The sequence below is a fragment of the Cladosporium halotolerans genome (genome assembly GCF_011745625.1).
Source record: "Cladosporium halotolerans strain TM138-S3 chromosome Unknown Sca19, whole genome shotgun sequence".
Taxonomy (NCBI): Eukaryota; Fungi; Ascomycota; class Dothideomycetes; order Cladosporiales; family Cladosporiaceae; genus Cladosporium; species Cladosporium halotolerans.
This window is the reverse complement of record NW_027191470.1, coordinates 1-8,493: the sequence shown is the minus strand read 5'-3', so window position 1 is coordinate 8,493 and position 8,493 is coordinate 1. Positions and strand designations below refer to the sequence as shown.

The 8,493-nt window shown below is 51.8% G+C and overlaps 3 protein-coding genes across 3 annotated transcripts; 1 reads left to right on the top strand and 2 right to left on the bottom strand.

Annotated features, from left to right (window-relative positions):
• Positions 1-32: 32 nt before the first annotated feature.
• On the top strand, positions 33-943 carry WHR41_05584 (uncharacterized protein; the record flags this gene model as incomplete). The annotated part of the gene is made up of 3 exons (XM_069374189.1): positions 33-138; positions 195-471; positions 526-943. The coding sequence occupies 3 exons, from the start codon at positions 33-35 to the stop codon at positions 941-943; spliced, it is 801 nt and encodes a 266-aa protein (XP_069228518.1).
• Positions 833-2,673, bottom strand: ftrA (High affinity iron permease ftrA). Its single transcript, XM_069374188.1, has 5 exons — positions 2,395-2,673; positions 2,218-2,339; positions 2,050-2,167; positions 1,645-1,981; positions 833-1,591 (listed from the first exon to the last, which is right to left on the bottom strand). The coding sequence occupies exons 1-5, from the start codon at positions 2,420-2,422 to the stop codon at positions 1,081-1,083; spliced, it is 1,116 nt and encodes a 371-aa protein (XP_069228517.1). The 5' UTR covers positions 2,423-2,673; the 3' UTR covers positions 833-1,080.
• A 302-nt stretch (positions 2,674-2,975) lies between these two features.
• WHR41_05582 (uncharacterized protein) lies at positions 2,976-5,448 on the bottom strand. Its single transcript, XM_069374187.1, has 6 exons — positions 4,902-5,448; positions 4,697-4,848; positions 4,155-4,626; positions 3,882-4,102; positions 3,360-3,831; positions 2,976-3,306 (listed from the first exon to the last, which is right to left on the bottom strand). Exons 1-6 carry the CDS (start codon positions 5,109-5,111, stop codon positions 3,103-3,105), a joined length of 1,731 nt encoding a protein of 576 aa, XP_069228516.1. The 5' UTR covers positions 5,112-5,448; the 3' UTR covers positions 2,976-3,102.
• Positions 5,449-8,493: the final 3,045 nt, after the last annotated feature.

Genomic DNA, 8,493 nt, shown 5'->3' with positions numbered 1-8,493 from the left:
AAATTTCGGCCCTAAGTATTCCTTCGGACGCTATGGCAGCTCTCCCCGCAAGCATGGAACATGTCGATCGACAGCAGCTGCAAGATTCCCTGCCAAGCCGCATACGGTATCTCCATCAATTTCTGGGCTTTGGCGAAGGTAAACTCGCCTCAGTAACAGTTCCAGATACAAAGTATGCCCTGACCGCCGTCCAGACGATGTTATGGCGCTTCTGGAAGGCCAAAGCCATCTCCGGAGCGCAGCTCCAATGATCACAACTAAGGTCTATGACAAGTTGCTTGAGTTCGATGTCACGGGGCGTATTTTTACACAACGTCCTCGAGATACACGGATTGACGAGAATCCTGAAGTTTGGGCCGCACCAGACTCCGATGCAATCAACACGAGGAAAATGTTCCTTCGATGGTATTTCGTCAGATTAACTAGCGACCCCACAAAGCCAGAGTACTGGGAGTACCTCGATTTAGTAGGGTGAGTTGCGAGATATAGGGATGCTGACTTGAGAAACTAATGAATTCTTGAAAGGCGGATGCATTCGAATCAAGCTCGTCAGATACCGGTGTTCGTGGAATACGTCTTTCTCAATGTCTGTCTCGGGTACATCCAAGATATTGCATTGAAAGCCATCATGTCGCTGCCAGACTTGAGCGACAGAAAGAAAGTCAACCTCGTCAGAGCTTTGACGAAAATTATCTGGATCCAGAACGATCTGTTCGCTCGATATCATGTGACTGAGCCACAAAAGCCCATCGAGACGGTTCATCATACGAGCGACCGCCATCGTCAACGTCAGCAAAGTCCGTCTGCCGGACATCAAGCCGATGAGGACAAGTTTCAAGGAAAAAGCTTTCAGAATGTAAATCGTGAGAATTCTGACTCGGGCAAGACAAGTCTGAAGCCGAGCCGCCCTAGCGAGACCCATCTCACATTCTTTCATGACTGAAGGAAGGGCATTGGAAGGACACTATTGGCGGGGTCGCATCACCGCAGAGATTCAAATGACTTCATGCAGGTTGAAATGCAAGATAAAGGTCTTAGCCACTAAAGCTTGCAACATGTGACCTGCTAGAATTGACTCCCTCAAACACTGGAAACGGCAACTCTTGCTTCGGCATTTTCTGTAGCCTTGGCATGATCGACCTCTCTAGCCTGGCTGGCGGGTACTTCCTTTTTATCTGCATCATCTCCGCTACCAGAGTCTTGTCCGTTCTGTGTCGTTCCATTGCTCGCGCTCCTTTTCTCCTGCCAACGCATATAGAGGAACGTGCACATGATAGCGAGCCAGTAGAGGTTGTACGAAATGACCGAGCCGTATGTAGCAGAGTTTTGCCACCCAAGGACAGCGTTGAAGATGCCCCATCCGCCACCCCCATTTAATAAAGGGTTGCAGCAGTTGACATGCCACACGCTCTGTCGAATGTCGTACGAGCCGGGACCAGAGCCAGTCTCTGCGGCATCACCGCCGATGGCAAGACCCCATCGGTAGTTCTCGAAGTACCAGACGCCGCGAGAGAACAATCCTGCTGCAACAAGGTATAGGAAGCAAGTGGATATGATGAGGAAGATCTGGAGGCTTGGGCCTCGTCCGCCTCTGCGATGGGTCAGCGGCATGGTCATGGGTGTTCAATATCTGCATGCACCTACCGATAGATGACATATCCCACCAAGCACCCTGCCAGGATTCCACAAACAACTGGAAGTGGGAAAGAGGTTGCAGGCAGGCCCAGACTCACACCTCCGATGTAGACGACGGCTTCTAGACCTTCGCGGAGGACTGTTACGAAAGGGAGAAGGAACATGGCGTATTTCTCGCACCACCTCTTGACCCGGGTGGAGAATTTGACCCGACTTCTTTGCTGTTTTCCACGAGTCTCGAGGGCTTTGGTCAATTTGACCCGCCACTTGTCTTGCAATTTATTGACGCGCAGTAGTGCTGCGCCCATTACAGAAATGATGACCGCAGCAATCATGCTGAAGATGCCTATGTGATGTGTCAGGCGCAAATAAACGCATGTAGGCTCTGATGAGTCCTCGAATCTTCGGACAAACCTTCCCAGAGATCTTCAGCCTTTGCAAAAATATCCTTCTGAAGACCGTAGAAAGCGCCTATCATCCCCGCGCCGATGATGACGACGATCAGGAGGCCAAGGCCAACACCGAACCATACCTCGAGGTGTGTGAGCATGGCATCGACTCATCTGGCAGGGTGTTACTAACCTGTCTCATGAGTTTCTTGTACACGGAATCATTTTGGTCTCCGAGTGTCTGCTTGAGGAACGCAAGCAAGACAGAAACCACAATGCTCGTTTCGATACATTCTCTGAAACAAATGAAGAACACTGCGCACATTAGCTTACGTGTGTATACCCAGCGATGGAAAAGAACTGCGCATACCCGACACCGCGAAGACTTGAACAGTCATGTTGTGAAGCGCTTTCGTGTACTTCAAGCAAGTCAAGAATTACGATACGAATCCTTAGTAAGAAGTAGGGAAAAATTATAAGGCGAAGAGAGACTGAACAGAGAGCCAACTGCGAACTTGCCCCATGAAAACACACCGTCCACGGCTGATAGTTGTGGATGGAGGGCGATGAGGGTCCCGCTCTAGGCAGACTTGAAGATCTTGACCAGCGCTAGTGAAAGCTTGAAGTGCTTCCTTTTAGCTGTAAACGAGCAAGCACGGCTGACCGTCGCATGACTGCAGTTCCTCAGGGCGGGGGATGGTGCTGCTTCGCATGTGAGGTCTGCTCTTTATCAGATCTAGACCTTATCAGATGAGCGCCACAAAGCCACTAGTAAACTCACTTGGTTGCATGGCCTGTTCTTTGGTGTCAAATCTCCTGATCCTTCACGGCAGAACGGAAGAACTCGCCGATATTCGCCTCGCATTGGAGCCTCAATCCTGCTAGGTTCTCCAGGAAATGAAGAGGCGGAAACGAAATCTCTAGCCGTAGGGATGCTAGCTTTGCACATCGCTTGTGGCATGCCTTGATATACATGATGTCAAGGTCCAGTCTCTCACGCCATATGCGGGACCAACAAAAAGCTCATTACTAGTAACACCTCCCAATTCTCCATCAATCCGGGCACAAATGTTTTGTTTCAAAGAGGAGCAGCGCCATACCACGCTATTGTCGCCAAACCAAGGAAAGCAGCCACACAGCTGAAGACCAACGCGACAATTCCCCCGGTGGTGAAGCCCGTGGGCAACGGTGCAACCGAGCGGTTCTCACCTTCGAGGTCGAAGTAATGCTCCGTGTTCGCAGCCGCATTACCAAGATATGGAACGCCGCCTGCTCTGCAAACCTGCGCTTGTCAGCAGCGGAAAAATGTAGTGCGATTGTGGTTGTTTCACCCACCTCGTAGTGGTTCGAGAGAATGCTGAGTTGACTCTGCAACTCAAGTGGCGCCTCTACCATGACTGCTGCGAGGCCGGAAACCAGATGCCAGTAAATGTGACAATGAAAGAACCACACGCCGGGATTGTCCGCTACAAACCGGATCAAGAAGTTCCCTTGCGGTCGCACCATGAGGGTGTCACGGCGCATCGGGACTTGCGGGAATCCATTGACGGCTTGTGAGCTATTCCAGTGGCCCACGTCGTCGTCGCTGCGGGCCAGGACTTGGAAGGCATGACCGTGCAGATGGAAGGGATGTTTGCCGGGGTCGTCATTGTTGACGATTATGTCTACGACGTCCCCTTTCTTAAGAACGAAGGCATTCGTATCGGTACCGTATACCGTAGGATTCACCGCCGACCCTCCTGTGCTGAGCGCACTATAGAGCGAGGGGACTTTGGGTGCAATATATGTGATTTCGTTGAAGAATGCGCTGTGAGGATGTCAATTGGTGTTGGAATGTTGGACGAGTGAAAGTCTTACTAGTTGGCACCATCCCCGAGGTTGTCCATCTTCATGTCAAGCGTCACTGTATGGTCTGCTGGGCCCAGTGCCTCCTGTCCATCAACCGGGATCAGATTGAAATCGTCGAAAGGGTCAAAAGTATCCTTCGATTGTGGCTGTGGCAAAGTCTGGGACACATCATATTGAAGCCAGCCGGTAACGTTGGGGTTCAAGCCTTCTGGAATGGTGTCGAAGAGGTCCTGCTCAAGTTAAAGTCGCCATACAGATCTGGGGAGCTGCATTGGGACTTACAGTATCCATGCTGCCAACCATCGCAAAATTAGCGCCAGTATCGGGTTTGGTAGTGACGAGGACACTGCATCTTTGGGCAGCCGTCAAATAGATCATGTCAGTTTCTGATGCATTTGTCCAGACGCCATCGACTTCAACGATTCTCATGCTGTGGCCCTCTACCCAGAAATATTGACCTGCAAATGCTCCCACATTTACGATGCGAAAGAGGTAGGTCTTTCCCGGCTGCACCGAAACAGTAAGGTTTTGTGTGTCATTTAGAAGAGCGGCATTGGGGACAGGCTCGGCTCCCGTGGGATTGAGTACGCTGATGAACCCCTTGATGAGTGTGGGCATTTGTTCGTGATACCAGTCGGATAAGGTTAGCACGACCTCCTCGTCGTATTGTCCTTTGTAAGGATCATTTGGGTCATCAACGAAGAAGGCCTGCCGCAGCCCGTCAGGGTATTGCCCTCTTGTGTGCGAATGATACCTGCATAATCAGGTTGAGCGCAAGCACGAAGTAGCAGTGCGCGGCACTACACGATTGACGACACGCTTACCAATACGATCCTGTCTGGTCCACGGTGAAGTTGTAGACGAACGTCGATCCGGCTGATATCTCGCACTGCGTGACACCCGGAGGACCGTCCATGTCGCTGGTACCGTTCTGAAATAATCCATGGAAGTGCATGCTGGTAGATTGATTCCCAAGCTAAGATGCCCATGTCAAAAAGGGATTGTGGAAGCCTGAGCTGGGCGAGATACCATATTGTGAACATTTGCGACCACTCTGTCGCCTTTTGTAAAGTTCAGCACATCCAGAGGCCATTGCCCGTTGATGCCAATGACTGGACGCTCGAACGCGCCATCCGGGTTTGCCGTGACCCAAGTGATGTTCCAGTCAAACGTATGGGTGGCGGCGAAAGTGGCCAGGGCATGGCAGGTAAGGAGTAGTACGGCCACGTGCACCGCCATGTTTCGTAATCAGATCGTGGCAGCAGAAATGAAACGAAGCTCAGAATTGCGTCTCCTATGTACGGCCATGCCTAGTACATGACCTCGCACGAAAGGGAGGGTGGGACTTCTCGTGGTATGCTCTTTAGTGAGGGCGAAAAAGCCAAACGCGTGAGATCCGCTCAGCCCGCATGGTCTGATTGTGGAAGCAGGCGAGGATGAATCCGGGCTAGCAGTCAGAAGCGAGTCCTTCGGCGCTACTTCGAGCACGAGCTCTTCGTCCGGTGGACTCCGCATCACGACAAATTAGATGCAGCTTCCATGGAGATGCAGCAAACATGGAGTGCTTGATTGATGCGGAGGCGGGGCCCCAGTGACACCGGTAAACGCACACGTGGGAGGCGGCATGCCTCGGGTCGCAGCTTGATGGAGTCAAGCGTGAGTCTTGGTGTCTTCGGTTCTTGGCCAGGACATTTTCGAAAACAAAGATCCGGCGGGTGTGCCATCGTCGGACATGTGATGTTGTGGCGGCTGAAGCCCATTCGATGATTGGTCGCCCGGCGGGCTATTTGTTATCTGATGACACCGCCGCCGGAAGGACATCTGATAAGCCTCTTCACTTCGACTGGCTCACGTCTGTGGCTTTCAAACTGCATCAGGCACTTCAGGGACTTGTGTACTTTGGAAAGGTGTTCCTACCTACGATTGGTAATTGGGCAGAGATCAGGTGACAGCGTGATTGTCTGACCGCCCGTGTGCTTGTCGTATTAGGTACGACCTGAATTCTCAATGTTCTGCTTCATGCCTCGCGACGCTCTCCACAGAACCGGCCCCGATACTGGGTAACCAGTGCGCCATGTTACCATCAGCCCTGAGGACCGCTGTCCCAGGCATTCTTGCTATGACAGGTCACCACATCCAATGGATACCCTCGCGCAAAACGAATTACCCGTGCCCAGGCATGAAGCTTGCACACGAGGACGGCAAGATGATAGTCATCAGTCAAAAGATTCGGGACCCATTGTCAAATGAGGCCAGCTGGGTAGTGCAGCTACCACGAATACCTCAAGGTCATTGATTCGGCATTCGCTCGCCGAAAAGGCGATGGAGCCATCACGCGCAGATTGGAGATAGCTAATTTAGCAGCCGAGCAACTATTTATGACCTTGTTGACACCACCGGGCGAGGGTACGGGCGCTTGGTGATAGCGTAAGAATGCAGTGTTCACCGATTTTAATCACCTGGATGAGACTTTGTCGAGACATCATCAACACGACGCCGAGCCTAACAAACTTGAAGAATTTCGGTGCCAGTTGACCCAGGTCACAGTTACCGAATACAGAGAGAAACCAGAACTGCATCAGCATTATGAGCACCCATCAACCTCTGGATCTCTTCTCAGCTTGGCGCGTCTAGTAGAGAGACAACATACCACCTTGCTGCCCGCCCTGCAGGCAACACTTGCCAGAACATCGGATTGCGTGGCTTGAAAAGACTTGTTCGAGTTGAATCAATGACTCGAGTAATACAATGCTGAGGAGGCTGCGACGCAAAGCGGTTGAGCAAAGCACGTCGGGGAGAAGCCAACCTCAATGGTCCGGATATGCGAGAACCGTGTTCATCCATAAAGCAAGCAGTTATTTCTACTGCAGTGACCGAGTAAGGCAACTAGGCTTCCACGGTTAATTCGACCCATCGGAGTCGCAAAGATGTCTTCTGCAAGAGGGAGCCTTTGCAACGGCTACGGCGTTCCTAACTGTAAGTTCCTCGAACCTCGGGCTCCGAGACCAGCTCGCCTCATTATATTGGCAATATCAACAGTGCCAGTCACGACGTTAGGTCAAGACGAATCGCCTCCAGGACATATTATTGCGCGTGCAGCCGGCCTCCTGGCCTTGCACGCACAATTTCACCGTTATCATCACATCTTCGTTGTTCGCTATTGGACCTTGTCGACTCTACGAACCTTCTGATACTCCGTATTGCCCCACGGGAGAAATTTGGCAAAAAGCAAAGGGTCAATTTCAACAAGGCCTATCGACACGTATGGCGTGGATCGCGATGAGTTTTTAGCGTTCTTGTAATCGTGGTATTCGCAGAAGGACCTCAGATTGTGGTCACAAGGATGTTGACGAGAACTGAAGGCTGGTTGATTCCAGCTCATGGCGCGGCAGCGGCCACGCGACATCTCGTTTCTATCACAAGATTCCAGCCAACGCCTCCAGCGCACGTGCAGCGGCGCGTCGCACTAACCAGTCAAGGTTCGGAGCTTGGCCATGCTTGGCAGCATCTCCGGCCCGGACGCGTCTCGTCAGATCGCAAGTGCACATGCGGCGCTTCAGACCAGATAACATCTTCCGCCTTCAATTGGATGGAGCCTTGGTCGGCGAACGCCGCGGTCAACGCAGGTGCCTAGTGCAGGTAATCCTTATCACGCAATCATTAGGGTAAATCAAGCTTTGTCTAAGCTCGAATCCAGGGTGCTTGTCACGCTTGTCTGCCCAGACTTCGTTCTGGAACATGCATCAAAATGGCGCGGCAGGCGTTCTCGCATGCAAAATGAGCACAGCCCTCCAAAGCACGAAGAACACACGCGACATTGACTTTGCATCACGAAGCCGGATGTCGCGCTGACGTGCTGGTCATCGCGCGCTCAGAGAGCGGCAACTTGAGCTTCCTTTCATTGATTGAGCGCTTGCGCATTGTAGCATGCCATCGACCACTGCGGAATGATTGACAGTTATCGCTGTGCTTTTAGGTCGCATTAGCTGGCGAGAGAGTAAGATACCGCAAGAAATGCACTGCCTGTGCCGCCAGTCGGCGAAAGACAAGCGATTGCAAGCTCGCACTAGTTGTCCAATCCTCGCAGCCGATGGGCCTCGACAAGCCACTGGAAGGCCATCGATAATCACCTCATTCCTCAGCGTTACCGTATAGGGCAGCTGCCTACCCGCCAGTGGGCCCAACCCCATATCTATCACGTATCCTTGCGGAAGGTCGTCCAGAACCTCTGCTCCTATCTCTAGCCTACGGGCATTCCTTCCACTCTATCAGGGCCGTCGTCCGAACTCTATGGCCACCATACTCGCTTGCATCAACAAAAGCGGTCGGTCCCGGAAGACATGGAGCGACTGATGCTCGGATGTACTAGGAACTCATCCCCAGGGCGATCTTTAAATATGATAGTCCCGTCTCTTGGTCAACGTCGCTCTTTAAAGCACTAGAATCAAATCTAGCTCTCTTACATTGCCGTCTGGACTAAAGATCAATGGGTAAGCGCGTTGTTTGAGCATTCTCGATGTCGTCAGAGGTGTGCATAATCAATCAATTCAAGTTTCAGGGCCCTGACTTGATTGATTGCCAAGGATTTTTCAGATTGATTGATTGCTTACTTCACATCGAC

Excerpts from the sequence above, each read along its gene's own strand:
- WHR41_05582 (XM_069374187.1), bottom strand. The coding sequence starts at position 5,111 with ATGGCGGTGCACGTGGCCGTACTACTCCTTACCTGCCATGCCCTGGCC. Across the intron at positions 4,627-4,696 it reads GACCAGACAGGATCGTATTG|GTATCATTCGCACACAAGAG; the intron begins GTAAGCGTGTCG and ends CTGATTATGCAG. Across the intron at positions 4,103-4,154 it reads TGGTTGGCAGCATGGATACT|GACCTCTTCGACACCATTCC; the intron begins GTAAGTCCCAAT and ends TAACTTGAGCAG.
- ftrA (XM_069374188.1), bottom strand. The coding sequence starts at position 2,422 with ATGACTGTTCAAGTCTTCGCGGTGTCGG. Across the intron at positions 1,982-2,049 it reads GGCTGAAGATCTCTGGGAAG|GCATCTTCAGCATGATTGCT; the intron begins GTTTGTCCGAAG and ends CACATCACATAG. Across the intron at positions 1,592-1,644 it reads GTGGGATATGTCATCTATCG|AGGCGGACGAGGCCCAAGCC; the intron begins GTAGGTGCATGC and ends GACCCATCGCAG.